Genomic DNA, 27,295 nt, shown 5'->3' with positions numbered 1-27,295 from the left:
ATGGTCACATCGTCAATTTTGAGGATCTAGCGGTTCAGTCTCTCGGAGATGTCTATGTCTAAACTATATTTTGCAAAACAAAATGATCAAAACAGATTACCAGCCTTAATTAGCTTGCACGTCGTGGTTTAGGGCAGCGAAAAGGGGAAGACAGCGTGCCTAAATAGATGAACTCAACTAAAGGCAAGTACATTAGAGCAGTCTAATAAGTGATCTTATACAGTATGACTGGACAGACAAACTCTACAATAGTTATCTTGTAGTAGTACCATATCCCTTAAGTTGTGAAGTGAAAAAAAATATATTGTGAGTACCATGATAACAACAACAATTCATACAATGATGAATAAGCGATCTCATAGCTCTTAATTAGCCTATAAAAACGGTTGTTTTGCGAAGCAACCACCTCAATCTCTCTCCTCATGAAGCAACCACCCCAATCTCTCTCCTCTCCCTCTCTCCTCCATATCATTAAAAATTCTACTGTACAAGACAATGTATGAGACGGCGAGCATGTAGCAATTTACTTGCCCTAATTGCCCTAATTAGTGAGTACCCAGATTATTTGATAAAAAACTGTTCAAAAAACTACATTTATACTTTTTGTGGATAGAGGGAGTATGTCAAATAAAGCAATATCCTACCTTTTTTTGTACTTAGGAGCCAGTGCTTTTATTTCCGGTGGTCTGCATGCCATGAATTGTTTTTTAAGCATGGGTAATTTCCATGAAATTTCACATGATAAAGTAATACTGCAAATCAGCAAATGAATGCAAGCTATGTTATTGCAACTAGACGATAGGAATCGCAACATAACTGATGGCCATATTCAATACATCACTGACAACACAAATGATTCCTACATAGGTTTCAGAATGTATGTTCATGTTGTATGCAAGCCAGAGACTCCAAATTCTCGGTTACAGAACATATGTGATCCAGATGCAAATAGAAGCATAATCCAAGGATCCACATATATCATCAACCAACGGAAGCTCGCTGCTAGCCTGCTACTTGACCGGTTGAACCACAGCATGGCATCACATTCCGCAAACAAAGTCACCACTGTTCTCGACGTCGATGTCGTCGATATAGTCCAGATCAATGTCGTCAAGATCCATGCTCCCCAGGCAGGATACCTGCCCGGCAACCTTCATGGCTTCCCCTGGCCTCCGCGCCTCCTGTATGATAGCCATCACCTCTTCCAGGCTTTGCTCCGGGGTGTTCATGCCTGCCAGCTGCATGTTCTGTTGGTACTCCTCAGTCATCTCAATGGGCAGGTTCTTGAGGAACCACGGGTGATTCTTGATTTCTGGAATGGTTATTCTCTGCAAGAAGCAAATGTTGAGTATAAAAAGCTATTGAAAGCTGATGCAACTTGCAGCCAACAAGCCGAATTATTTGACGAGAAGTACCTGCTCAGGATTTCCAACAAATATGCGAGACAACAGATGTCTGCATTCCATTGAAACTCGAACATAGTCTGGAATTGAGTATTGTACACCGAGTATCCTCTGTGGAAGACACCAACACGTTCCGTATCATTGTCCAAATTTGTTGCTAAACTAATTGTTTTCCCCGAACATTGTAAAAGCAGGGAATTGGTGTACTCACAGTGATTGTCTTGCGGAAGTTCCTCGGGTCATCAGGGTCCTCAAATGGATATGCACCGACCAGCATCACATACAGTGTTACTCCGCAGGACCAAACATCAGCAACCTAATATAATATGTGACACGGTGTTCTAAGACTTCAGTCAAAGAACATAAAAAATATAGCCTTGTACAGAAGGCATTACCTTTCCATCATATTCTTTTTTAGTGAGGACCTCTGGAGCAATGTATGCAGGTGTGCCAACAGTTGACTTTGGTTGAGAGTGCAACACAGAAGACTGAAAATGAAAAGGGCCTAAATGGAGGGTAGTAGTTTAGGTGATGAAAATGTCACCTTGTGAGATTATAATATGTGCAGGAGTACCTTGGAATAACCAAAATCACAGATCTTGAGCCGAGGTGCAACACTGCCATCTAAGAGAGTATTTTCTAGTTTCAGGTCTCTATGGCATACTTGCTGCACCGAAAAAGAGATAAGAGTGGTACTGAGTTAGTACTGTTCGACTAAAATTGCTATGTGATGATAAACTTGACAGAATTTGTACCATGGAATGACAATAGCTCACTCCCGAAATCAGTTGTTGGAAGAAGAACCTTGCCTATTAAGTAGTAATCCGTCAGTGTAGTGACATACAGCCTCATAACAAAAGTCCCAAAAGCTTGTGGAAAATATTCTTTACCTCATCCTCACTAAATCTCCCAGCATTGCAAATCCTTTCGAATAGCTCACCACCAGCAGCATATTCCATAACTATTGCCAAATGTGTGGGAGTTAGCACGACCTGAAAAACTAAGTACTATTTAATTTTTCAACCTAAAAATGATTTCTGAAGATTAAACTTAGACAATCAGTTCAAAGCAGATGTCCGATGTCGAATGGAAAGGAATAGCAGACAGTACGACTGGTCATTTTAATGAAGTTCTAAGAGTCGCATAACCATATCAGATGTCTAAAATGCAGTCACAAGAACATCCTGATATGAAACTGCTAGCATACTACTCACAAGGCTTGCGTAAGCCTCGTCGAGCAGGCAAAGAATACAGGAGCCCTGATGATAACTGTGTGTGTATATGCTCCTCCTGTGGGAGTATATCACTCCTGAATTTCTCACTTCATCCAGTTTTATAAGATTAAAATTCCCGCAACAAGAGGAAACACGCATAACAAGGGTTATCCAGAGAAACGCAAGATCAATACATCTATTAGCTAAGTAATGCCAACACTCTAATCTAAGCTTGTTGTAACTCTTGCTCCCAAAATTCACAGGACAAGTAAGGCGGCTGTATTCTATAAAAGCTGGAATGTAGCAACTCTAATACGCTATAGGACAACTTTCCATTAGTAAATTAGGTCTGGAGAACTTTAGTAGGAAGTAAGGCAAGCAAAAACATCAGAAACTCCCAACGAGCTGCAGCAGAAGAATTAGAGACTGTAAGCCTGTCAACTATGATTTTTGACAGCCACCTTTTCTATTGTTGGTTAATTGCATTACTGCCCATAAATTCATTTACAGAAAATGGTTGAAAATGGCATTGCATTGTTCAATAAACTTCTCTTGAGTAGTATGAAAGAAGGCTCCAAGGGATAAGCCAACCTCAAGTCAATAAGGATAATATAATTCTACAGGAGAGCCTAACTGGTCACACTTGGGGTAAATGATAGAAATAACCTGGTTAGCCTGTTGACATTTTTCTAGCACACGAGCACACAGCCACATAAACCATACACGCTAGAGTGAAAATTGCAGAACTGGAGGATAAGAGTCACCATCAAAGACCCCTATAAAATCTGCAACTAGACTTTCACGCTACACATTCCATTTGTCCTTGTACTAGAAATAAAAGACTGAAGATAACCATCACTTTCTATCTGCAACAGGTCTTCATGGAGAAGAGAAGAACTAATTGCACATTGACATTGCACAAGAATGTTACGATCAGTAAGTCATTGTACTCTAGCTGTCTAAACTAAAAAACTTGAAACCATAAGAACACGATCATATCTGTATTTTTCTTGTTTAGAAAAAGCACACATATTTTGAACTGTCAAAAGTAACACATCGCACAAATGCCCTGCGTAACTAACAGTAATTCAACCTCAACTTCATATCAGGATACTTCCTTCCCTAGATTTCAGAGAATTTACCTCCTTGAATCTAATTATGTTTGGATGCTTCAGTGACCGGTGGTTCATAATCTCCCTTTGAACATGCTCATCAATCTAGGAAAGAAGAAGAAACGTGTGGAGTTAAATAATGAGCTAAAGTAGATAGTATTCAAAGTTTAATACAGATTATATGGGGGAAAATGGAAGAGAGAACTCTCTAAAGGGAGTATAGATAATCTTCAGAACGTGACAACAGGGCATGGTATAATATAAAGTATATACAAAGAAACCCGGATACAACTCTTATAATATATTCAGCTCGTGAGAACAGACAGGGCCTCACAAAAAGAAAAAGGGCAATGGACAGCATCGCATACTAGCAGTAGCGTCAATTAATGAACTCAACCGTGTTCACAGGCTGGATGAACAGATCATCATATGCTAGAAGCGTCTACCAAAAGATACTAATTTAGAAGAGGCCATCCAATTAAAATTTTAAATTAAACTAAAGAAAATGAGAAAAAATACAGTTCAAGATATTCAAGTTCAAATAACAAATTCTATGGAAATAATAAATCTAATAATAGCAAATGCTTGATCCGTTGGCATTTTTAGATGACGTTATGTAACGGAAATTTACAATTTGTAGAACAGTTCGGTTCTGGTAGCTTCCCTGGGCCAATGTTGCACGCAATCATTTGCTTTATTAAATCACGTGTGACAAAAAAAATCAAGGAGTCTCCCAGCCAAACAAGATCTAATTGACAAATTACACAAGCTGGCATGCTGCAATCTAACCGGAAAAAGAGGAGGGTGTCAAACGACCGGGAAGAGACACTATCCGCCTGCTTTTTGTTCTTTTTTTTTTTGCAACAACTAAAATAAACTAAAAGAGAAAGACCCAAAAGTAATCAAATCAAACAAAATGAGATGCTAATCAGTACCCGGAAGGAAAAAACTCTCTTTTGCTGGAAATACTCAGAAGGATAATACAGACACCAACACTTATGATTATGAACGTCAAGCAGAAACCTCCAAAATTTGTCTGACGAATTTGAAGCCGTTCGTTTCAGGACCTCTGCACCAAACTAAACCCCCAGCATTTTCGGAGGGGTTCCCAATCAGAGCAAGCAGAAGGGACAAAGCAGGTTAGTGCGCAACAGAGCAGGGAATGATCGATCAGGCAAGCCTCTTTCCTTGGCGCCTGTAGCCTACCACTCGAACACCAGCGATCCCCTGTCGCACACTTGCACAAGGACCAGACTCCATGAAGTTCAAAAAAAAAAAAAAAGACGATCTTTGAGGGGGAGAGGGAACTAGAAAAGGGCGATGATTTGCGGTTACCATCTGGCCTCTCTCGATGAACTTGACGGCGAAGAGCTCCTTAGTCCTGACGTCCCGCACCAGCTTGGCCACCCCGAAGTTGCCCGACCCGATGTCCCGGATCACCTCGTACCGCTCCATCGCAGCGCGAGATCGAACAGGGAGGCCGCCAGGGTGAGCAGAGCGGCAGCAGCAGACGAAGACGAAGACGACGAGGGTGCGGGGTGGAGATTGGGCGGCTGAGCCCGCGTGGAGATGGTGGGGGATGGGGGTGTGTGGGAATGCGGCGGAGGTCGGCTGGGGAGTCGAGGCGGAGTTGAGTTTGAGGTGGGCGGCGAGGAGGAGAAAGAGACGTGCCCCTGTACTACCCCGACCATGTGTCGCCGCGGGAGCCGTCCGGGGTGGCCGAGCCGGCGGGTCGCCGTCCAAGGCAGCAGGGCCGTAGGTTTCTACGTACACGAGCATTCTACCGATATTTTTTTCCTTTCATTCTCTGAAACTGATACTATGCTTTTCTTATCTGACATGGAGTCTGATATTTTTTTCTAAAAAATAAGTATGCACATGACACTCATAGATTTTTGTAATCTTGCCTTAAAACTTTTATTTTTCGAAGCAAACCTTAAAACTTTTATGTGCTGACTGTGAAGTACTTGTAGCCGTTCTTGTGAAACTCCATTAGTCTCTTTGGCACCCCAAAAAAAAAAGAAGACATTCACCCAAATTCCTTGCATTGAAAACAGCAGGACACTGGACGAGGTCGAGACACATCATCGTCGGATCTCGGACGGAATCGCAGAAGAATATGGAATTCGCATCTTGACCATCTGTCGCATAGCACTCCTCTCCATCGATCTTGGGATAGAGAGAACAGTCCAGAGGCATGCATATCCAAATCCAGAGTTCATGGCTGCTGGCTGACGCATGGCTCGACGAGAAGATCGACGTGCAGGCAGAAAGAGGACGCGTCAGTTAGTTAGGCACTAGTAGTGCACGGCGCGGTGGCCTTTTTTGAGAGCTTTGGATCTTTTTTAAAAAGCTGCGTGTCACCGCCTCTGTTCTCATGTGAGTAGTGCTGTGCTATGATTTGAGTTTATTTTGGATTCGCGTTTGGAAGACGAAATCCACGTTAACGGCTCGGGATGGTTGGATACTTGGATTGTTGGCCTCTCTCTAATCCACGCTACTTTTTTAAGAAAAGAAAATGATCGGGCATCATCGGCAGCCGGCAGCCCTATTACGGACTCGCGGCCGTGGACGTACGCGGACCAACGCGACGTGCGTGAAAAGAAGAGGAGGAGGAGACCTGCGAATCCCAATCACCTTTTCCACAACGCGACTACGTACGCAACCGAGCCCAAGTAGCCAGCCAGGGGGTTGGGGCGCCAGCAGCGGGCGATCGAGACTGCTTGCTTGACTACCTGGGCTACAATACAATTACACATACGAAGGTTGTATCGATTATTAAGATACCTTCGGATAAAAAAGAGATTAAGTAGATCACCGTGGGGTTAAAAACTAAAACAAAAAAAAAAATTTGGGATTAAAAATAAAAACAAAAAAAATCCACGAAGAACGACGCGTACGAAAGCTCTGAACTTTTTTTAAAAAAGGGATTAAAAAAAATTAAAATTCGAAAAAGGGGAGCCGGATGGGGGAAATTAGGAAAATGGGTGCTTCCCGCCCACTGAACGGGCGGGTAGCGTGGGGCCGGGGACCTCACGCCCAACCAGCGGGCGGGATGTCCCCCGAGGGCCTCTTCGCAAATAATTTTTTCGCGGAGAGGTCCCTGGGAGGGCATCCCGCCCAACCAAAGGGCAGGATGTTGTGCTTAGGGGCATTCCGCCCTTTGGTTGGGCGGGAGGTCCCCCCATGGGCTATATAAGCCCCAACCTGCCCCGAAAATTCCATTTTATCCAGCAAAAATCAGAAAAAAGAGAAAGAGAGGAGAGGAAGAGAGAAGAGGAAGCGGCGAAGCCCTGTCCACACGTCGATTTGGAGGTATATTCTCATTCTAGCCGTATAAGTACTTGAAAATGACTATAATTTAGGAAATATTTCTTAGAGTAGTTATGTTTTGAATAGTTTTTAGTATTTTCATTTATTTTTAGTATAATTTATAATCTGAATAGTTTAGAATCTATAAAATATAATCTGAAATTTAGGATCGTCGTTTGTTGTGTATTAATATGTAGTATAACTAGTTTATTAATGATTGACAGATATGTCTTCCGAGAGGGGTATTTTCAGTATATATTACGGAGAAGGAAATGTGATTTATGGGCCGAATGGGGTAGATTTAAGTGAATTCAACTGTGCGGTTAGAGGAATTATCAGGCCGCACGAGAGAACATTTGAATCCCTATGCAACTGGTTAATGAGGGGATTAAGGATTAATCAGGAGACACACACTGTGAGTGTTCAATGCGTCATAAATCGTACCACTCACGCTTTGATCTGGGAGCTGATGCCACTTGCAAGCAACGAGGACTGGTTAACTTATCTGCAAAATGCAAATCATTGGCAATGGCCACTGGTACTCCTTGTCAGTGTGCAACAAAACCCTTTGATAAACATTGAAGCTGCTCCGGGGGATGAAAATATTGATGAAGAAGTTGAGGAGGCAAACATTGAGGCAGGTGGCACCGAAGCACCTCAATGTGTGGCTGATGAGGGGGAGAACATACCCTTTATTGTTGAACAGCTGCAAGACGAAGAACGTGAATTGGATGAAGCAATGAATGCCGATTCGTCTGATGATGATGATGATGTGCCTCAAGATTGGGTAAGCAGTGACTTCAGTCATCTTGTCGTAGATGACGGATCTAGCTGGCATTCGGATTGCAGGGAGAATGAAATTATTCAGGGTGCAAGGTACCATTCAATTGAAGAGGTGAAGGAAGCTGTTAAGTGCTGGTCTCTCTCTCTTATGCGAGAGTTTAAGACAGTGGAGTGCAAATCTCGTAAGTACGATGTGGTATGTGCGAAGGATGGCTGTCCATGGCGGGTGCATGCCTACAAGGGTAAATGGAAAGATTATTGGGAATGCTCCATTGTCACTCAGCACACTTGTCATTTGCCTGGGGTGCAGAAGAGCCATCGCAACCTCACGTCGCAATACATCGCAAATGAGATGTACGGGACGATAGTACAGAACTTGTCATATGAACCAAAGTCTATTATCAGGTACATTCAGGAAAAGTACAAGTATATCATCTTATACAGTAAGGCGTGGAGTGCAAAACAAAAGGTGTTGGAGATGAGATTTGGTACGTTCGAGGCTGCATATGATAATGTTCCTCGAATGCTGGCCGTTCTATGTCAGAGAAATCCTGAAAGCTACTATGACCTGAAAACTCTAGACAGAGGAGAAGGTCCGCCCCACATATTGCAGCGGGTCTTTTTCAGCTTGGGTCCATGCATTAACGCATTCCATCACTGCCGGCCTATCCTGTGCATCGACGGGACCTTTCTCACAGGAAAGTATAGATTGCAAATGCTGACAGCTATTGGAGTGGATGGAAACAATCAATTGCTGCCTGTTGCTTTTGCTTTTGTTGAGAGTGAGAACACAGACAGTTGGTACTGGTTTCTGGAACGGGTTAAGCTTGCAGTCGTTCGGGATAGGGAAGATGTCTGCCTGATTCATGATCGTCACGCCGGCATACTGAGGGCAATTCTAGATTTGCAGCAGGGGTGTGTGGAGACCGGAGAGCCGCCCAAGTGGCGTGATATTCGCAGTAGGTGGTGCATGAGGCATATCGGTGCAAACTTTTTCAGGCAATTCAAGAACAAGCACCTTATGGATATGTTCAAGAGGCTCTGCAAGGAAACGAATCAGCAAAAATTTAACAAGCAGTGGCAGAAACTTGATGAACTGACCGGGAAGAAAAGAGCCGAGGACGCATCAAAAAACATAACTGCACAGGATGAAGCAGAGACTTTGTGCTCTTTGCCAACAGATACTGCACGTACTCGCAGAAGGTCTGGGTCAGCGGTGAAAAAATTTTCTGAATGGATTGAGAATGAACCTAAGGAGAAGTGGGCGTTACTTTATAATACCGATGGTGCAAGGTACGGTATAATGACCATCAACTTCGCCGAAGTTTACAATTGGGTGCTGCGAGGTGTTCGTGGGCTTCCACTGGTTGCAATTGTTGAATTCATTATCCGCGGGTGTACCGATTACTTTCGGAAGCGGTTCACTAAAAATCAGATATTCATGCGAGATCCAGACAGAAATTTTGGATTCAAGGTAAAAGAATATATGACTAAGAAGGCAGAAAGCGCCCGGCTACACCATGTACGGCAATGTGGAACACAGGAGCTCAAGTTTGAGGTATCTCCTAAAGATAGGGCGCGACATGGCATGAGACGTCAAACTCCTGTAAAGGAGTGCATTCTCAAGTTCGATGGAACTTGTTGTTGCTCATGCATGAGGCCCAAGTTGCTGCACTTACCTTGTTCTCATGTAATGGCTGCTTGTGCGGATATTGGACATCCTGTCGATATATATGTTTCACATTACTTCAGAAAGGAGACAATTGCTAGCACCTGGCAGTATGAGATCTATGGGTTCCGTTTGGTTGGATCGTTCACTGAGACAGCGAATCCTGTTATCTATATTCCAGACCCAAGATCATCACGGGTTAAGAGAGGACGCCGTCAGTCACGGCGTATTCGTAATGATATGGATGAGTCAGAGCTCCGTCCGAGGATACAACGCTGCAGTGCATGTAATCAGATTGGACACACGTATAAACGTTGTCCAACCAATGATGCTGGCCCCAGTTGTGCTGAAGCTGGCCCTACAGGTGATGCTACAGATGGAAGACCTCCGGTTGCATCAAGAAGTGGGAGACGTCGCCGATCGAGTGCTAGTACGTCATCAGGCATCATTTAGTTGTAATTTTATTTAAACGTTGTTTGCTCATATGTAATATTTGCTGCGTTGAGATTCTATCAGACCTAGATACGTATTTGTAATATTTGCCGCATTGACTGAAGACACAATATTTGGATTCATGTATTTGTAATATTTGTAATGTTCATTATCATATTATTTTATTTTAAATGGCTTCATGTATTGTACTATCGTAATATTTAGATTCTACGTTGCAAACGTTATCGTTTAACTATTTTCGTACGAGTTTTAGATACCGTAATCTTCTTTGGAAAAATGGACCAGGAGCATAAGATTATAGGTTTTAGAACTTTATAGGTTTTAGAACTTTGACTATATATTAGATATTAAATAATATCACATTAGAGAATAACAATAGATTTTAATTAGAAAAGGGTTATAATTAGGTTTAGTTAACATTTCAAATTTGAAAAATTCAAGACAAAAGAAGTTAAATTTACATCAAATTTGAGTTTGAAACTTTGCACAAAAGTACGTAGAGTTTATAGAATAGTCATACCAAACTTCATAAACAACAGAGCATGAAATCCTAAAGTTAAGCATAAACTTTGCTTAATCTTAATTTTAAAATAGGGGTAAAAGTATTTTGTTTTAAACTAAACTCTATTAACAAAAGTTATAGAGTTTGAAATCTAGTTTCTAACAAAACTAGTTTTGCTATTTTTGGATTTTTCTGTGAATTGTTACGAATTTTGGAAGCCAGAAAACAGAAAACACACACATGAAATAGCAGTGCACCAAGGCGGCAGGCATCCCGCCCAGTGGCCGGGCGGGAGGCATCCCGCCCAGTGGCCGGGTGGGAAGACTGCTTCAGGGACCTTTTCGCGAATAAAAAAAGTTTTCTTATTCGCGAAGAGGTCCCTGGAAATTTTTTTTGAGCATCCCGCCCTATGGTTGGGCGGGAGGCTGCTTTCCGCCCTTTCAGCGGGCGGAAGGCACCCATTTCTCTAAATTTCTCCGACTGGCACCCTTTTTCGAATTTTGTTTTTTTTAATCCCCTTTTTACAAAAAAACTCCGAAAGCTCTCGGCCTCGGTGGGTTTGCGACTTTGGACGCGATTCGGCCTACTTCCGCTTAGATTTTGAGCCCATATAAACTTTAAAGGCCCACTTTGAGCCCTCCGTCCGTCGCAACCACCGCGTCGTCCACTCCTACTCCCTTTTCTATCGCTTCCGAGCCATCGCCCCCTCCCTCACTCTCGCAGCCGCCACTTCTAGAAGCTTCGACGCTGCTGCTGCGCCCATGGCCGCGGAAGCCAAGACGCCGTCCCTCGCCGAGGTACGCCGAACGCCGCCTCCTCTAGCCTCCTCTCCTCCGCTGCCCACACGTGCCGATCTGGATTCCGCGAGCCGGTGTGGGGCTCCGATCTAGCGGCCGCCTCCAGATCTGCTTCTCTCCGATGGCTCCGTGCGGGGTTGGGATTGGGATCGGGTTCCTGCAGCATCCGCGTCCGGGTTCGGGTCGGGTGGCAGGGATCGTTTGTTTGCCGCCGTTAATTCCGAAATGGTGAGTGGTTGTTTGGTTGGTCGGGAAAGTTTGCTGGGATTGAGGACCTGTACATGCGGAGATGGTAAGGTTTACGAGTGGGCGAAGATCAGGTTACCTGCTGCTAGTTTGGATTCTGATTGGAAGTAGTGCTAATTAGCTCCGGTGATGCTGCTAGATTCGAATTTTGTGTTCGTTATTATGCTGTCTGGTTTAGTTTAGTTGTCTCTAGTTCAAGTTTAGAAGGTTTTAGTGCCTAAGCGTGTGTACAAGTTTTGTAGTGGTATTGTAGATTTATTCTGCGAATGGATTGGAGCGGGAATCACAAAATAGGCGTTCACTCACTGTTTTTAGGAAAATTGAAGGCGATGTTGGTGGTTTAAATAGTCTCGGAGGTGTTTTAGAAAGCATTCAGTGTTGAATCGAAATGTATTCAGGTTTCCATCGTGGCTACATATGTGTCAAAGAGGTTCCTTTCTCAAAATAATATATGTATGCAGGCTTCTGGTGTGTATTGACCATAAACATCACTTGGTTTCATGCTAGATGCAAAATTTGATTTATATTGATGTATTTTATACTAGGATAAAGTTGCTTGTTTGAGGTTTCTGTTCTACAAATTGTTTTCTCTTTGATCTATTGCTTCTGATTTGATGATCTAGAACCAGTGTTATAATTGACCTCATGTTTCATCTGTAGGAATACTCACTTCCACCAGAAGAAATTCCAGCGGAAAAGGCTGCTGAGGAGAAACCCTCAAGTGGCACGGAGACCGAAGCTGCTCCCTCAACAAATGATGAAACTCCTCCAGCTGTAGAAGACAAGAATGAAACTTCTGAAGCGCAAGATACTGCTGACAAGTCAGAGGCAGAAGAATCCAACCCTGTAGCAGAGGAAACAAGTGAGAGTGCTGAGGAGGAAGAGGCTGAGGAGAAACCTGAGATCAAGGTTTGGTGCTGCTGAAAAAACCTGATGGTACACTTCATAGTCTCATATTGATGAATACTAAGCATTTTCAACTTACAGATTGAAACAGCCCCAGCAGATTTCCGTTTCCCAACAACAAATCAAACAAGGCACTGTTTCACACGTTATGTTGAATACCACAGGTAGGGTTTGTCATTATGAAATTCCATAAAATTTAATAGGTGACATTGTTTTATGTTCAGCCATTCTTAATAATTGTGGTTATTTAATCAGATGTGTAGCTGCAAAAGGAGAGGATGCGCCGGAGTGTGATAAGTTTGCAAAGTACTATCGATCCCTTTGCCCTGGTGAATGGGTATGTATTTCTTGCTTTCACCACTATAGTTTACACTCTGCCCTTGTTATCTTTTCTGGTGTTTAGGGTAGGGAAGTAACTTTTTGAGGCATGTGGAGTATGCATTTCAAGTCGGTGATAAACCTTCCAGTTTTCAGTTGAACTATTCTTTTAATAAAGTAACATTATGCTTGTAGTGTAGTATTGTTAATATATTTTTCCTCGAAAAATACCTGTACTTGATGACAAAGATTGGATATATTGCCTCACCATGGCTAGCAAAGTTATGGAGGAGATGCATGTTTTGTCTCTTGCCTAGCCTTGTTTTTGGGTCAGGTGAACACGGATTTCCTTGCTTTCCATACAGAGCCAAATTGGCTCTCCTTTCTTAGCGAGGTTTCCATTTGCCCGTTATCAAGGCTAAGCAAAGGTTACACAGAGCCCAAACAAAGCCTTAGGAGTTCATGATAATTAAAGCAAGTTATGAATATATGAGTTCCTAGTCAACATGGAGCTTCAGCCCAATATCTACACTTGTTGGCCTCTTTTTTTTTTTTTGGGGGGGGGGTGGGCTTTGACCCGTATTGATAGAAGTGAATTGATAGTTCAGTATTACAGCAGTAAAATGGTAAATCAATTACAATTTTGCATGCGCTATCTTTTGCTATATGCAAATTAAACAATTAATGATCTAAAGGTATTTTTACAGATAGTGCAGATACACACTTGTAATTATGTAAACATCATGAAACCCAGATTTTCTTGTTCTATTGTCTGATTGCACCTGCTACACAAATTAACCATTTCCAAATGATGTGTAGTCCCTCAAAATTTGACCATTGGGATCTTGGTCTCGAACATGACTGAGTAATGTTTCATACGCAGGTTGATCGCTGGAATGAGCAACGCGAAAACGGCACCTTCCCTGGACCTCTGTAATCCCATCAACCGGAGGATGATCTCGTGATGTTGTGCCGGCCTCTCTTCCTTGGTAACTGGTGCCAAGTTATCAGAGACAGAGAAATCGTCTTTTTGGAGAACACTACAAAATAAAAATATTCTTTTTGACTTGAAGAATGCCCTGTACTTCCTAACTGCCGTGTTCTGCGTTGCTGAGAAACTCGCATCACAGTTATAATTTTCCTTACACTTGAAAAAGGAATCCTGTTTTCCCATCTTTGCGGTGTAACGCAGCTTACACATTTGATGCCCTAAAACTATGTTTCTCTGGTAACAGATGGTAGTCTGATACCAGAAAAAGTCTGAGTTGCAGCAGTAATCCGTGGCAATAGGCTTGATTGATGTCCGAGCACCCTCGGTTTAGAGCTCTGCAGCAGGGAGAAAGAACGTTCTTGCTGCAATACTGCATTCTGTGTTTACCCTTTTTTTAAAAAAAATAGTGAAATTTGGAGTTTTCTAAGTTCGACATCTTTTAAGAGTTGGAAGGGTCTGATCCCTAGTCCATTAAACATTCCTTCAGAACAAAAGTTATGTCAAGGTTGCTACACCCCAGTTCACGGGCACCTCGTACTGTTGGGTTCCAACGGCAACATCGGCACTTCTTTGATGCTGCAGGTAGTTTTAGTTTTTTCATATACATAGTTTTATATACATAATTTTTCATATGCAAGTCGTTTTTTAATATATGTATTATCTAAATTTATAGGAAAATCTATATATCTAGATTTGTCAGGAGTACATCTCATCATTAGATGTATTTCTACTGTCTCATCATCAGGTATATTTGTACTGTGCTCCACGTTCTTTATATATGATACTGGTCTTTATACAAAAGCATAATGGAAAATAAAACAAAAAAAAACGCGACAGTGTAGGGAGCATAGCAAACTTACCTCTACTAAGATCCCATCAACAGGATCCTAGTAGGTGTATGTTTCTCATCATTCTTTGAAAGTTCTTTCAAATATGAATACATTATACTACCCTTCATGATATTTACTGCTAGCAATCAATGATAAGAAAATCATGAATCTTAAAATATTGGATATCTCGTAAAAAACATATTGAGTACCATCTATTCGAAAAGTGATTTTATGTTGCTACACTTCTCGTCCTATAGCATTTTCTTATAGTTGCCGACCTCATTAGAGTCTCTTCACCGTACCTCTCCAAACACTAGAAATCTCTCCTGTGACAATGGTTGAAACCTCTATGTGTAAGCCGTTCCCATCCTCCTCCATCAAGATGACCTTTCTCTCTACTCTCCTCTAAATCCTAAAGCCCCCTAGAATTATAGAGGATGGTGAAATAGTGAAAAAAAAAAGAGAGGCAAGTGTGAGATGGGCGCGAATAATCCACATCTACTTTCGTTTTCCTGTGTTCATTCGCCATAGATACCTGTCTTCCTATGATTCCATCTCCAAATGGAGGAAGCTCGAAAAGCCGCCGCAGCACATGACGAAACACACCAGTCGCCCATCCTGTGTGGCCCCCACCATATCCAGCTGCTGCTACAGCGACGCCGCAGCCTCCCCGCGCTCAAACCAAAACTCTCTCTGGCACCACAAACCTCACGTCACGGCGCTAACCCGAGCAAGCCCGCGATCCGCGACGCACCGTCTCCAACCAATCAGAACCCAGCTCTCTGCGTTGGCGATCCCCGCCGAAAGACCCAAACCCCTCGCGGCCGTCCGATCCGCCAGAAAGAAACACACCCGCAGCCGATCCGGGCCGCCCACCCCCCGCGAACCGGATATACCACGCGGATGCCGCCATATATATAGGAGGCAGCGGCCTGGCTTGCTCATTTTTTCCGGCCTCCTCTTCCTCGCGCGGCGCCTACCCACCCCACCGGTTCGAAGCGTGCGACGAGAGCGAAGCAGCGCGGAGAGGTAAGGTATGCCCGCGAGCCCCCTTTTCTGTTTCCCCTCCTCGGCGGTTTCTAATTCGAGAAGGTGTCGTCGCTGTCGCGGCTTCTCGCGGCCGTGCGGGTTTGCGCTTGTTTCGATTTCGAGGTTCGTGGGTTGGGGACCGGATGGGTTAGGTCTCCCCTGGGGGGTTGCGCCGCAGCGGGTATGGGGTACTAGGGTGTGCTCGGCTGATCTGCTTCGATTCGGGCGGAAGCTGCCTGCTGTGTGCTGGCGGGCACAATTTGGGTTGGGATTGGCTCTGACAGCTAGCTACTGTAGCGATGGTTGGGGCGATTTGGGTGCGGTAGTTATGATTTCATGCCTAATTGCAGCCCTGATCTGAATTACTGGTGAATTTAGGGGATTTAGTGCTTGTTGCCATGGTTCCCTCCCCCTGTGGAATCTAGTGTTGTTGGGAATGCAACGCATGGATGTTAAGATCATTTATTGGGATGGCAATTGATAGTTCATATGATGAGTTTGCTGCGGAATAGCACTTCTGATTTGTATTGCCTGGCTAATTTAGTGGGTTTAGTTATTGTTCTTGGCATTTATTTGTCACTGTCACCTCGCTGGACATTCCCTAGTCTGGAAAGTCTGGAGGCACATGATAAGGATGTTGTGTCTTATGTCAATTCTCAGACATGAGTGTGCGTCCTGATTCAGTATGCTTTCCCATGGAAATTTTTATTACTAGTCACGTTGCAGGTTTGAATTCTGCATTCTTGCTGGAGCTGTTTCTTATTGCATTGATGTAAATTTGGAGTACTGTTATATGCGTTTGGGTGTTCCTATTGTTGTGCTAGTAGTTGAGATGACAAGTGCAGTTACAACTGTTGGCTAATTAATGCAAGTGTCATTGCTGCGATTGATAATTATAGCCATTATTTAACTTGCTACCGAAAAGCTGGTGTTTGAATTTGAACACAGCACATTGATAGTCAATTTTGGTTCACCTGGTGGTACCTGTTATTTGATTGCATAGCAAGAATCCTAGATTCCTGTAAGCAGACTAACGTGTATGTGTGCTGTGTTTTGTGGATTCATGCTTTGTTAATAGTTGCAGTATTCTTCCATTCCATGCTTAGAATGTTCACTAAGTAGATTAGTGTGCTCTGGCCGAATATTTTTGCTGAGACTTTGACTTAATTGTTTGTTGCATTTGCAATGTGGTTTATTCCTGGAACGGAGGTGGTTAGATGCATAGATTTTGATTAGGTATCTAGATAAGCTAGGCTACCACAATTTCCTCTCTGCAACCCATTACCCAACAATTGGCAGATTGGTTGATGCTCTTAAATTTGTGCTACAAATATGGTTGCATAATTTGTCTTGTTCTAGTCTAGAATAATGAATAGTGACCACATGATGTATACTTGGACATGATAATAGCTGACAGAATTATCAGCATCTAGCATTATTACTAGTTTGTTGTGCATTCTGAAATGAGCACTTGTCTGTGCATATGAGAACAGTTTACTGGTTCAATTTAGGTTCTGATTTGGGGACCTGAAACTGTCATGATATCTTTTCTTTCTTATTGCAGATGGCCCGTACCAAGCAAACCGCTCGCAAGTCCACGGGAGGGAAGGCTCCCAGGAAGCAGCTTGCAACTAAGGTAAGGTTCTTCATATATGCTTTTTTGTTGTTAGGTGTTGATATTGGTTTGAAGCTTCAACTCAATGGTACCCTTTGCAATATTGCTTCATAGGCTGCCCGTAAGTCAGCCCCGACCACTGGAGGAGTGAAGAAGCCCCACCGCTACCGCCCTGGAACTGTTGCCCTCCGGTTAGTAAATAATATCCTTGAATGTTTGTCTATGTCCAGCCTTGTATTTCGCTGCTTGATTGATTTGCTGTGTCTTGAATGCAATTTGATAGTGAGATCCGCAAGTACCAGAAGAGCACTGAGCTGTTGATCAGGAAGCTGCCCTTCCAGAGGCTTGTTAGGGAAATTGCACAGGACTTCAAGGTTAGATGTCTATGAGTTGAACTTGTTTATGAGATTCTGTTTTGGCACTTTATCTGGTTCTTGATGAGTGGTTGATCAAACTCGTTCTTGTTTTGCAGACTGATCTGCGTTTCCAGAGCCATGCCGTGCTTGCCCTCCAGGAGGCTGCCGAGGCGTACCTAGTTGGTCTGTTTGAGGACACCAACCTGTGCGCCATCCATGCTAAGCGTGTGACCATCATGCCCAAGGACATCCAGCTGGCCAGGAGGATCCGTGGCGAGAGGGCGTAATCCTCTCAATCATGACAATTAAAGTCTCGTGTCGTCGTAGTGGTTTAATGTGGTGCCATGTTCAGGACATCTAAGTAGGGCTTGTTTTGTGGATCATAAGTTTCTCTTCTGCCGCACTATATGTTGCTACTACCTTTGTTGGTGCTATTACTAGGGTCGTCGAATACTTAATTTGTCTCGTCTAGTGTTGGTACCGCGTTGACAGTTGACATTTGTGTGCTGTGCTGCTGCTGATTAGGGTGTGTTCGTTTCCCTGCCTCTAAATTTTAGAGGGGTCACATCAAAGAGAATCTTGTCATTTAGAAGTATTAAATAAAGTCTAATTACAAAACTAATTGCAGAACCCCAGGTCTAATTCGCGAGACGAATCTAATGAGGTATATTAATCCATGATTAGTGGATGATTACTGTAGCATCACTGTGGCAAATTATGGATTATTTAGGCTCATTAAATTTGTCTCGCGAATTAACACCCATCTGTCAAAAAAAATTTATAAAAAGATTTTATTTAATACTTCTAAATGATAAGATTCTCTTTGATGTGATGGGTCTAAAATTTAGAGAGGAGGAAACGAACACCCCCTTAGCTGTGCTGTTTGTGTGCTGCTGGATTGTAAGCTTCATTGCTGTGGCTGATCCGTTCGTTAATGTCAAGTATCTTGTTACAGTTTGTGTGCATTTTATCCGTTCCTTCTGTTATATATATTGAGGGCCCTGTTAGTGTGTCATGCGTCTTCATTTTCTCCTGCCAAGCGGTTAATAACGTACGTTCAGCGCAACCGGCAAATCTGTTTCGATGGAATTGTTGTCTTGATCGGCGCCCTCAATTACTGATCTCGGTCGGTATGCTTTGTGTTGTGTTTGATCGTATCATACATTTGTCATTTGGATTAGTTAGTTCAATAGGGACGAGATTTTGATCTGAAATCGTTTATTAACATTTCTTTGCTCCCAATTTCCGCGATGTCGCACCGGCTTTTTAAAAGAAACAGGTATTTTAGTGCCTCAATTCCAATCTGCGGTCAAATTCATCCCTAAACTTCTAAATTCATCCCTAAACTTTTAAATTGATTAATATATTACTATATAGACCAACGTAGTTCCCTCAATTTCTATTTTAAGTCAAACTTAATATTATACTCCATAATAATATAGGATTTATGAAAAACTTCTCTTTACCTTTGACTCCTTTTCCTTCTAATAAATTTATTTAGAAGCTTAACATTACAAGTATTTAATTTAGAATATATAATTTTATTTACACATGGATTGTATTGTTTTGTGGTGGAGAGTAAAATTAAAATATTTATTGCATAATTATGTATTACAGAAAGTTGAGCGAACAGTGATCTAAACAGAGGGAAAAAATAAGGATAAAAAGAACTTTTTGCATTTAACTTATGCTATTATAGAGAATATTATTAGCAAATGGACGAGTTGGATCTCAAAACAAAAGTTAAGAAACTGCATTGACCAATTTAAAAGTTAAAAGATAAACTTGACTCTTGAGATAAAGTTAAATAACTAAAATATCTATTTTATTTTATTTTAGAAGTGACATATCGTCGGATTAAATTTGTAAAAAACAAATGAGGAGAGTGGCACAGAACAAAGCCACCTCACGGAATCTCGAATAGACGAAACTTGAGCCTGCCATCGGGCCAGAAACGAGTGCAGGATGAGCCACGTGTACGGTGAAACTACCGTTGGTCCATGCGTTGTTTTGATCGGACGGACGGAACACAGCTAGCGTGTAGGGATTTTTTTTTTCAGCACATTCCAAGCGTTGCTCGATAGATCTCTAGACTCTTCCTGGGTATTCTTTCTCCGGTAAACGCTCACCGCTTCCCATCGTATTTGAACATGCACAGAAACTCCCTTCCCCTTACAAAGAGCAATATACAAGAAGAGCATAGGCGTTCGTGCTGTTCATCGCAGCTGACGCAGCGGCCGCGCGGGATTCGCCGTCACGTTCGTATTCACCACCTGCAGCCACATTATTGTCGTGCCGACCGGCGACCGCCCGGCTCTACTGCACCGCGCAGTTGCTCGGCGCCACCTTCACATGCTCTCTCTGACCACAAGTGTCCTCCGATGGGCTAAGAATGCTCGGTCATTTCGCTACACGGAAGGCTACCCCTCGTCGGCGTACTAGCGTGGCTACTCTCTCGCTGGGCTGCCACGCGCTGATGGCGATGGCTGACTCTGACGGTTCACCGAGGTCGGGCTTGGCCGCATCGCGGCGTCTGCGCGCGCATCCCCTGCCACCCTTGCGTCAAAGTGGTGCAGTCCAAGGAGCGCCCGCGCGGAGACACAACGAGCCCGCACCAATCTGAGGACGCTTGTGGTCGGACATGCCGGATGCGATGAGAGCATCATAGCACAGCGTGCAACCGTCCCAAGCCAACGGCCGACATTGCGGGATGACCGCCGCCGCCGGCGGTTTTGCCGACGCATAAAACAAGTTTCTACTATATTTTCAAAGCTTACTATTTCTCGCTAATTCTATAGCGCGATTCTCCATCCCTCGTGGTTACAGTCCCATCAGAGCCGCCGAGTTCATATAAAGCAAGCACACACAACAATTCTGTACTGGAAAGGTAAATAGATTATTGCATGTCTGCATCTATATGTATAACTCTGTTCATAAAGTCATCTTTATTATTAATGCATGTTAATGGTTGATTTAATTTAGAAGGTACATAAAAAAGCAAAACAATACCATAATGCTTGTTGCGGTTGTTCTTCCACAGTAGAAACACTCGCTAAACACCACCAGGACGTACGGCAAAGCCACGTCAGGTTTAGTATATCATGGTTTCCGACCAGAACGGCGGAACCCCCACCGCACCACCGCACCCCGTGCGCTCTCGAGTTAGCCGCCGGCGAGATGGGGACGCCGCCGCGTCTCTCCATAGAGGACGTGCTGCGCGCCAACAGCAGCCGCTGCTTCGCCGCCGCGATGGCGGTCGCCTCCGCCTTCGCCTCCCTCGCCAATGCCCTCCTCGCCGCCCGCCGCATCTGGCTCAACGAGGTGGGTCGCTTACTCGCCTTTACGCTGGCCTCCATCCCCTCCCTACTTGGAATTCTTTTCCACCACTCAACTTCCTGTACCGATGATGCTCGCTCGGTTCATCGCTGAATCGGATCAAGGTCGACGTCAACGGATGGCTCGAGGCCTTCGCGGCGCACCCGGCAATCGGAACCACCTCCCCTCCGTCTCCAAGTCGGTGCCTTCCCCCCTCCTGTCCACTCAATTCCACTGTTTACTTTCAGTTCTCGTTTCACTGTGGCTGTCTGTTGTCGTAACTGGCCGTACGGATCTCCGCCGAAAGACCCAAACCCCTCGCGGCCGTCCGATCCGCCAGAAAGAAACACACCCGCAGCCGATCCGGGCCGCCCAGCCCCCGCGAACCGATATACCACGCGGATGCCGCCCTATATTAGGAGGCAGCGGCCTGGCTTGCTCAATTTTTCCGGCCTCCTCTTCCTCGCGCGGAGAGGTAAGGTATGCCCGCGAGCCTCTTTTCCTCTTTCCCCTCCTCGGCGGTTTCTAATTCGAGATGGCGTCGTCGCTGTCGTTGCTTCCCGCGGCCGTGGGGGTCTGCGCTTGTTTCGTTTCGAGGTTCGTGGGTTGGGGACCGGACGGGTCCGAGCTCCCCCTGGGGGGTTGCGCGGGCGGCAGCGGGTATGGGGTATTAGGGTTTGCTCGGCTGATCTGCTTCGATTCGGGCGGAAGCTGCCTGCTGTGTGCTGGCGGGCACAATTTGGGTTGGGATTGGCTCTGACAGCTAGGTACTGTAGCGATGGTTGGGGCGATTTGGGTGCAGTAGTTATGATTTCGTGCCGAATTGCAGCCCTGATCTGAATTACTGGTGAACTTAGGGGTTTAGTGTTTGCTCGCATGGTTCCCTCCCCCTGTGGAATCTAGTGTTGTTGCGAACGCAACACATGGATGTTATGGTGATTTATTGGGATGGCAATTGATTGTTCATATGATGAGTTTGCCGCGGAATAGCACTTCTGATTTTGTATTGTCTTGCGAATTTAGTGGGTTAAGTTATTGTTCTTAGCATCTACTTGTCACTGTCACCTCGCTGGACATTCCCTAGTCTGGAAAGTCTGGATGCACATGATAAGGATGTTGTGTCTTAGGTCAATTCTCATACATGAGTGTGTGTCCTGGTTCAGTATGCTTTCCCATGGAAATTTTTATTACTAGTCACGTTGTAGGTTTGAATTCTGCATTCTTGCTGGAGTTGTTTCCTATGATGTAAATTTGGGTACTGCTATATGCTTTTTGGTGTTCCTATTGTTGTGCTAGTTGTTGAGGTGACAATTACAGTTACAGCTGTTGGCTAATGCAAGTGTCATTGCTGTGGTTGATAATTGTAGCCTTTTTTAACTTGCTACTGAAGAGCTGGTGTTTGAATTTGAACACAGCACATTGATAGTCAATTTTGATTCACCTGGTGGTACCTGGTATTTGATTGCAAGAATCCTAGATTCCTGTAAGAAGACTAACGTGTATGCGTGCTTTGTTTTGTGAATTCATGCATTATTAATAGTTGGAAAAACTATATTCTTCCATTCCATGCTTAAAATGTTCACTAAGTAGATTTGTGAGCTGTGGCTGAATGTTTTGCTGGCACCTGAACTTAATCGTTTGTTGCATTAGCAATGTGGTTCATTCCTGGAACGTAGGTGGTTAGATGCATAGATTTTGATTATACTTGTAGTATGCATGAGTAATAGTTGGTAAGGTATCTAGACAAGCTAGGCTACCACAAATTACCCCCTGTAACCCATTACCCAACAATTGGTAGGTTGGTTGGTGCTCTTAAATTTGTTACTAGAAATGTGTTTGCATAATTTATCTTGTTCTAGTCCAATTGTACTTGCCCCCTACTCTGTATTCAGGTCTAGAGTAACTAATAGTGACCACATGATGCATACATGTAAATGATAATAGCTGACAGAATTACCAGTATCTTGCATTATCACTAGTTTGTTGCACATTCTGAAATGAGCACTTGTCTGTGCATATGAGAACAGTTTACTGGTTCTATTTAGGTTCTGATTTGAGGACCTGAACGTGTCATGATATCTTTTCTTTCTTATTGCAGATGGCCCGTACCAAGCAAACCGCTCGCAAGTCCACGGGAGGGAAGGCTCCCAGGAAGCAGCTTGCAACTAAGGTAAGGTTCTTCATATATGCTTTTTTGTTGTTAGGTGTTGATATTGGTTTGAAGCTTCAACTCAATGGTACCCTTTGCAATATTGCTTCATAGGCTGCCCGTAAGTCAGCCCCGACCACTGGAGGAGTGAAGAAGCCCCACCGCTACCGCCCTGGAACTGTTGCCCTCCGGTTAGTAAATAATATCCTTGAATGTTTGTCTATGTCCAGCCTCGTATTTTGCTGCTTGATTGATTTGCTATGTCTTGAATGCAATTTGATAGTGAGATCCGCAAGTACCAGAAGAGCACTGAGCTGTTGATCAGGAAGCTGCCCTTCCAGAGGCTTGTTAGGGAAATTGCACAGGACTTCAAGGTTAGATGTCTATGAGTTGAACTTGTTTATGAGATTCTGTTTTGGCACTTTATCTGGTTCTTGATGAGTGGTTGATCAAACTCGTTCTTGTTTTGCAGACTGATCTGCGTTTCCAGAGCCATGCCGTGCTTGCCCTCCAGGAGGCTGCCGAGGCCTACCTAGTTGGTCTGTTTGAGGACACCAACCTGTGCGCCATCCATGCTAAGCGTGTGACCATCATGCCCAAAGACATCCAGCTGGCCAGGAGGATCCGTGGCGAGAGGGCGTAATCCTCTCAATCATGACAATTAAAGTCTCGTGTCGTCGTAGTGGTTTAATTTGGTGCCATGTTCAGGACATCTGAGTAGGGCTTGTTTTGTGGATCATAAGTTTCTCTTCTTCTGCACTATATGTTGCTACTACCTTTGGTGGTGGTATTACTAGGGTCGTCGAATACTTAAATTGCCTCGTCTAGTGTTGTTACCGCGTTGACAGTTGACATTTGTGTGCTATGCTGCTGCTGACTAGCACTGCTGTTTGTGCGCTGCTGGATTGTAAGCTTCATCGCTGTGGGTGATCCGTTCGTTAATGTCATGCATCGTGTTACAGTTCGTGTACATTTTATCGGTTCCTTTTGTTATATGTATTGTTGAGGGCCCAGTTAGTGTGTCATGCGTCTTCATTTTCTCCTGCCAAGCGGTTACTGACGTACGGTCAGCGCAAGCGGCAAGTCTGTTTTGATGGAAATGTTGTCTTGATCGGCACCCTCAATTACTGTTCTCCACCGGTATGATTTGCGCTGATCGTATCATTAACATTTGTCCTTGTCCGTTGGATTAGATTGTTTAATAGGGACGAAATTTTTACTGAACTCGCTTGTTGACATCCTTTTGTTCCCCATTTCTTCGACATCGCCCTGGCGCGTGCAAATTTTTGAGAAGTGACATCGCGTCGGATTAAATTTATTATAAGAAAAACAAACGAAAAGGAGAGCAGCGCAGAGCAAAGCCATCTATCACGAGGCCCGACCGGACCCCCCACGGCCACCGGCCACCGGCCACCGCATCCCCGCACCCCCGTGCGCTGTCGAGTTGACCGCCGGCGAGATGGCGACGCCGACGCGTCTCTCCGTGGACGACGTGCTGCGCGTCAACGGCAGCCGCCGCTTCGCCGCCGCGATGGCTGCCGCTTCCCCCTTCGCCTCCCTCGCCGACGCCCTCCTCGCCGCCCGCCGCATCTGGCTCAACGAGGTGGGTCGCTTACTCGCCTTTGCGCTGGCCTCCATCCCCTCCCTACTTGGAATTCTTTTCCACCACTCAACTTCCTGTACTGATGATGCTTGCTGCTCCTGTGCGCGCTCGGTTCATCGCTGAATCGGATCAAGGTCGACGTCAACGGATGGCTCGAGGCCTTCGCGGCGCACCCGGCAATCGGAACCACCTCCCCCTCTGTCTCCAAGTCGGTGGAGTGCCTTCCCCCCCTCCTGTCCACTCAATTCCTCTGTTTACTTTCAGTTCTCGTTTTGCTGTTGCTGATCGCCCGTGATTCAAGTCACTGTGGTTGTGTGTGGATTTTGTAACTGGGTGTACTAATTACATAAGACACCCCCAGTTACAAAATCCACGAAAGCAACAACATGACATGATTGCGTGTTTCAAGTGTCAAAAAGAGGGAATTGAACGGATGTATTGTTTCACTCAGTATGACCCATGACAAACAAAATGGCACCAGTCACTGTGTCGGTAATCTTTGTTTCCCTTCTGGTTTAGGTGGAGCAAGGAGGAGCAATCAGCAGCACTCTCCACATCCACGGATTCGACTGCTCAGGTGCTACATCAGCTCTCCGTTTTCCTTGCATCTGTAAAACATGATCCCTGGATTAATTTTGTTTCTCCACCTGCTCTAGGAGCTGGCAGAGTGGAATGCTAGGTACAGGGAGAAGTTTGGCTTCGTGTTCATGATTTGTGCGTCTGGGAGGACTGCACCTGAGGTCTTGGCTGAGCTTAAGGTCTGAATACATTCTATTGTTCTGTCAGATTCCAGCATCTGTTTTTTTTTCGCACGTGATATTTCTGCAACGAAGTTCCGCTTCCAAAAGGGCTTAAAACATACAGAATTATGTTTGTATCTTTGCTATAATAGTCCTCCCCTTTGACTTATGAGGTTTTGTATTTATTGGCCTTCCAGCAAAGTTAAAACACCCGCCCATGTATTGTTGTTTAGGGAATGATAATACATAATGACATCATTTCTCCACATATCTGTAGTCTCATTATTAAAATGAAGCTCCCCATGAACCTTGAACCTCGTATCAAAAGTGAATCCTGATGATGTTTATGTTGCGTTTGACGCTGTCGGAATGCAATTTTTATTTTTAGTTTTACTTCCTTGGTATACTGCATTTTGCAAGGTGGAGCTTACTTCATGATTGATGCATTAACTTATGATTGAAACACTGTCTTTCTTTCAATGGTTGTAATGGCCTTGGTATTATTATCCTCCTATTCCAGAGGCGTTACACAAATAGGCCAATTGTTGAACTTGAGAATGCAGCACAGGAAGAACTTAAGATAACTGAACTGCGTCTTGCGAAGCTTTTCTCATCAGAGCCTACTGTTCCCTCTCATACGACTGAAAGTCCCACCATCCAATCAGATAAAGCAGCAGGTATCAATTCCATTCTATCTGTTTATAGGTTTTTTACTTTACATGTTTGCAAGTTTGTTGTATATATCCTACATCTGTATTCATGCTCAGAGGTCCAAACCTTGCATACAGTCGTGAGCAGCATGTATCTGGAAAGTTCTTTGTTTCATTCGCATCATGTACTTTTGAGTGAGCAGCTCAACTTGGCGCTTGTTCCTACCCATATAGTAGAGCATAGACCCTTTTGTAATCTATTTTGACTAACAGTCACAATTTATGAAATACTGCATAAAATTGAATATGTGCATGGAGTTAGTGCTAAGATTTTCTAAAACAGAAACTGAACAATAACAATGCATCTATGAAATCTTGGCATCATTTTGCAAGAAATATTTTTCGAAAAAAGGAATCAAATAGTTCACAGCAATGTATAAACTAATGAGTTAGCGTTGTTGAATGGGCATATGCTCTGGACTCTGGAGGGCATCGATTTTCATCTAGTTTACACTTGATCTTTCAATCATTCTATACTTACATCATCAGAATCTGAACCTTCATTATCATCCTCTTTCCTTCATGTAATTTGCTAGTATAATGATAATTATTCTGCATACATATGCAATTTGGATTATTCTGCTTTCTCATCTACTAAATTTTGGAAAGATCGCATACGGATTATTGGAGCACATCTTGGAGCTCTCCCCCAGCCTTGTGCCAATAAAGCTCCTGAAATTACAGGTAGCTCCAACCGAAGTCGGCCACCCATTACAACCCATGTGCTGGATGTCGCCCGTGGATCCCCTGCATCTGGAATCGAAGTTCATCTGGAGATGTGGAAGGATGTTTCAGCTCCTCCATCGTTCCGCAACAAAGATTTCAATGGATGGGCAACTCTTGGCACTTCAGTTACAAACAATGATGGCCGCAGCGGTCAGCTGATGGACATTGTCAACAACGTCGCTCCTGGTTTCTACCGCATAAGCTTCAACACTGGCAAGTATGCGCCTGCAGGGTTCTTCCCTTATGTCAGCATAATATTTGAGATCAAGGCGAACCAGACGGCAGAGCATTTCCATGTTCCTCTATTGCATTCCCCCTTCTCGTTCACCACTTACCGTGGTAGCTAAGTTGTTATGTACGTGTAATTACCTCAGCTTGTTGGTATGTTTTAAACAGCTGTGTAAACTTGACGCTTCCATTGTGATGAATAATCTTGTTCCGAAAGCAGGCTTTAAACTTCTAATAAGAATATTGTTGCTGTTGCTACCTATGGTCAAATGACAAGTACAAGGTCCT

The 27,295-nt window shown here is 44.0% G+C and overlaps 5 protein-coding genes across 9 annotated transcripts; 4 read left to right on the top strand and 1 right to left on the bottom strand.

Annotated features, from left to right (window-relative positions):
* Positions 1-801: 801 nt before the first annotated feature.
* LOC112875084 (serine/threonine-protein kinase SAPK1) lies at positions 802-5,350 on the bottom strand. 4 transcript variants are annotated; one of them, XM_025938787.1, is made up of 11 exons: positions 5,065-5,350; positions 4,936-4,966; positions 4,753-4,808; positions 3,760-3,834; positions 2,294-2,395; positions 2,159-2,212; positions 1,978-2,070; positions 1,799-1,891; positions 1,615-1,719; positions 1,416-1,514; positions 802-1,328 (listed from the first exon to the last, which is right to left on the bottom strand). In XM_025938787.1, exons 1-11 carry the CDS (start codon positions 5,182-5,184, stop codon positions 1,041-1,043), a joined length of 1,116 nt encoding a protein of 371 aa, XP_025794572.1. In that variant the 5' UTR covers positions 5,185-5,350; the 3' UTR covers positions 802-1,040. The 4 variants fall into 4 exon arrangements, with proteins under 4 accessions (XP_025794572.1, XP_025794570.1, XP_025794571.1 ...); XM_025938785.1 differs by having other exon boundaries at positions 4,665-4,798; XM_025938786.1 differs by having other exon boundaries at positions 4,665-4,808; positions 4,936-4,956.
* A 5,739-nt stretch (positions 5,351-11,089) lies between these two features.
* On the top strand, positions 11,090-13,913 carry LOC112877774 (cytochrome c oxidase subunit 6b-1-like). Its single transcript, XM_025942139.1, has 5 exons — positions 11,090-11,245; positions 12,152-12,400; positions 12,479-12,561; positions 12,653-12,734; positions 13,599-13,913. The coding sequence occupies exons 1-5, from the start codon at positions 11,210-11,212 to the stop codon at positions 13,650-13,652; spliced, it is 504 nt and encodes a 167-aa protein (XP_025797924.1). The 5' UTR covers positions 11,090-11,209; the 3' UTR covers positions 13,653-13,913.
* A 1,545-nt stretch (positions 13,914-15,458) lies between these two features.
* Positions 15,459-18,060, top strand: LOC112877775 (histone H3.3). Its single transcript, XM_025942140.1, has 5 exons — positions 15,459-15,570; positions 17,130-17,201; positions 17,295-17,371; positions 17,464-17,554; positions 17,653-18,060. The coding sequence occupies exons 2-5, from the start codon at positions 17,130-17,132 to the stop codon at positions 17,821-17,823; spliced, it is 411 nt and encodes a 136-aa protein (XP_025797925.1). The 5' UTR covers positions 15,459-15,570; the 3' UTR covers positions 17,824-18,060.
* A 3,184-nt stretch (positions 18,061-21,244) lies between these two features.
* On the top strand, positions 21,245-23,972 carry LOC112877773 (histone H3.3-like). The gene is made up of 5 exons (XM_025942138.1): positions 21,245-21,331; positions 22,950-23,021; positions 23,115-23,191; positions 23,284-23,374; positions 23,473-23,972. Exons 1-5 carry the CDS (start codon positions 21,254-21,256, stop codon positions 23,641-23,643), a joined length of 489 nt encoding a protein of 162 aa, XP_025797923.1. The 5' UTR covers positions 21,245-21,253; the 3' UTR covers positions 23,644-23,972.
* A 367-nt stretch (positions 23,973-24,339) lies between these two features.
* On the top strand, positions 24,340-27,277 carry LOC112877772 (uric acid degradation bifunctional protein TTL). 2 transcript variants are annotated; one of them, XM_025942137.1, is made up of 6 exons: positions 24,340-24,603; positions 24,738-24,811; positions 25,123-25,180; positions 25,260-25,361; positions 25,864-26,020; positions 26,738-27,277. In XM_025942137.1, the coding sequence occupies exons 1-6, from the start codon at positions 24,460-24,462 to the stop codon at positions 27,124-27,126; spliced, it is 924 nt and encodes a 307-aa protein (XP_025797922.1). In that variant the 5' UTR covers positions 24,340-24,459; the 3' UTR covers positions 27,127-27,277. The 2 variants fall into 2 exon arrangements, with proteins under 2 accessions (XP_025797922.1, XP_025797921.1); XM_025942136.1 differs by having other exon boundaries at positions 26,663-27,277.
* Positions 27,278-27,295: the final 18 nt, after the last annotated feature.

Source organism: Panicum hallii, chromosome 9, assembly GCF_002211085.1.
Source record: "Panicum hallii strain FIL2 chromosome 9, PHallii_v3.1, whole genome shotgun sequence".
Classification (NCBI taxonomy): domain Eukaryota; kingdom Viridiplantae; phylum Streptophyta; class Magnoliopsida; order Poales; family Poaceae; genus Panicum; species Panicum hallii.
This window is presented reverse-complemented; position numbering and strand designations above follow the sequence as displayed.

Coding starts and splice junctions, on each gene's coding strand:
- LOC112875084 (XM_025938785.1), bottom strand. CDS start 5,184: ATGGAGCGGTACGAGGTGATCCGGGACATCGGGTCGGGCAACTTCGGG. Junction 3,835..4,664: donor AGAGAGTTTTTTCCTTCCGG/GTACTGATTAGC, acceptor CTTCTTTCCTAG/ATTGATGAGCATGTTCAAAG. Junction 1,515..1,614: donor ACTTCCGCAAGACAATCACT/GTGAGTACACCA, acceptor TGTCTTCCACAG/AGGATACTCGGTGTACAATA.
- LOC112877774 (XM_025942139.1), top strand. CDS start 11,210: ATGGCCGCGGAAGCCAAGACGCCGTCCCTCGCCGAG. Junction 11,246..12,151: donor AGACGCCGTCCCTCGCCGAG/GTACGCCGAACG, acceptor TTTCATCTGTAG/GAATACTCACTTCCACCAGA. Junction 12,562..12,652: donor CGTTATGTTGAATACCACAG/GTAGGGTTTGTC, acceptor TTATTTAATCAG/ATGTGTAGCTGCAAAAGGAG.
- LOC112877775 (XM_025942140.1), top strand. CDS start 17,130: ATGGCCCGTACCAAGCAAACCGCTCGCAAGTCCACGGGAGGGAAGGCT. Junction 17,372..17,463: donor CCTGGAACTGTTGCCCTCCG/GTTAGTAAATAA, acceptor GCAATTTGATAG/TGAGATCCGCAAGTACCAGA. Junction 17,555..17,652: donor AAATTGCACAGGACTTCAAG/GTTAGATGTCTA, acceptor CTTGTTTTGCAG/ACTGATCTGCGTTTCCAGAG.
- LOC112877773 (XM_025942138.1), top strand. CDS start 21,254: ATGCCGCCCTATATTAGGAGGCAGCGGCCTGGCTTGCTCAATTTTTCC. Junction 21,332..22,949: donor TCCTCGCGCGGAGAGGTAAG/GTATGCCCGCGA, acceptor TTCTTATTGCAG/ATGGCCCGTACCAAGCAAAC. Junction 23,375..23,472: donor AAATTGCACAGGACTTCAAG/GTTAGATGTCTA, acceptor CTTGTTTTGCAG/ACTGATCTGCGTTTCCAGAG.
- LOC112877772 (XM_025942136.1), top strand. CDS start 24,460: ATGGCGACGCCGACGCGTCTCTCCGTGGACGACGTGCTGCGCGTCAAC. Junction 25,362..25,863: donor AGGTCTTGGCTGAGCTTAAG/GTCTGAATACAT, acceptor CTCCTATTCCAG/AGGCGTTACACAAATAGGCC. Junction 26,021..26,662: donor CCAATCAGATAAAGCAGCAG/GTATCAATTCCA, acceptor AATTTTGGAAAG/ATCGCATACGGATTATTGGA.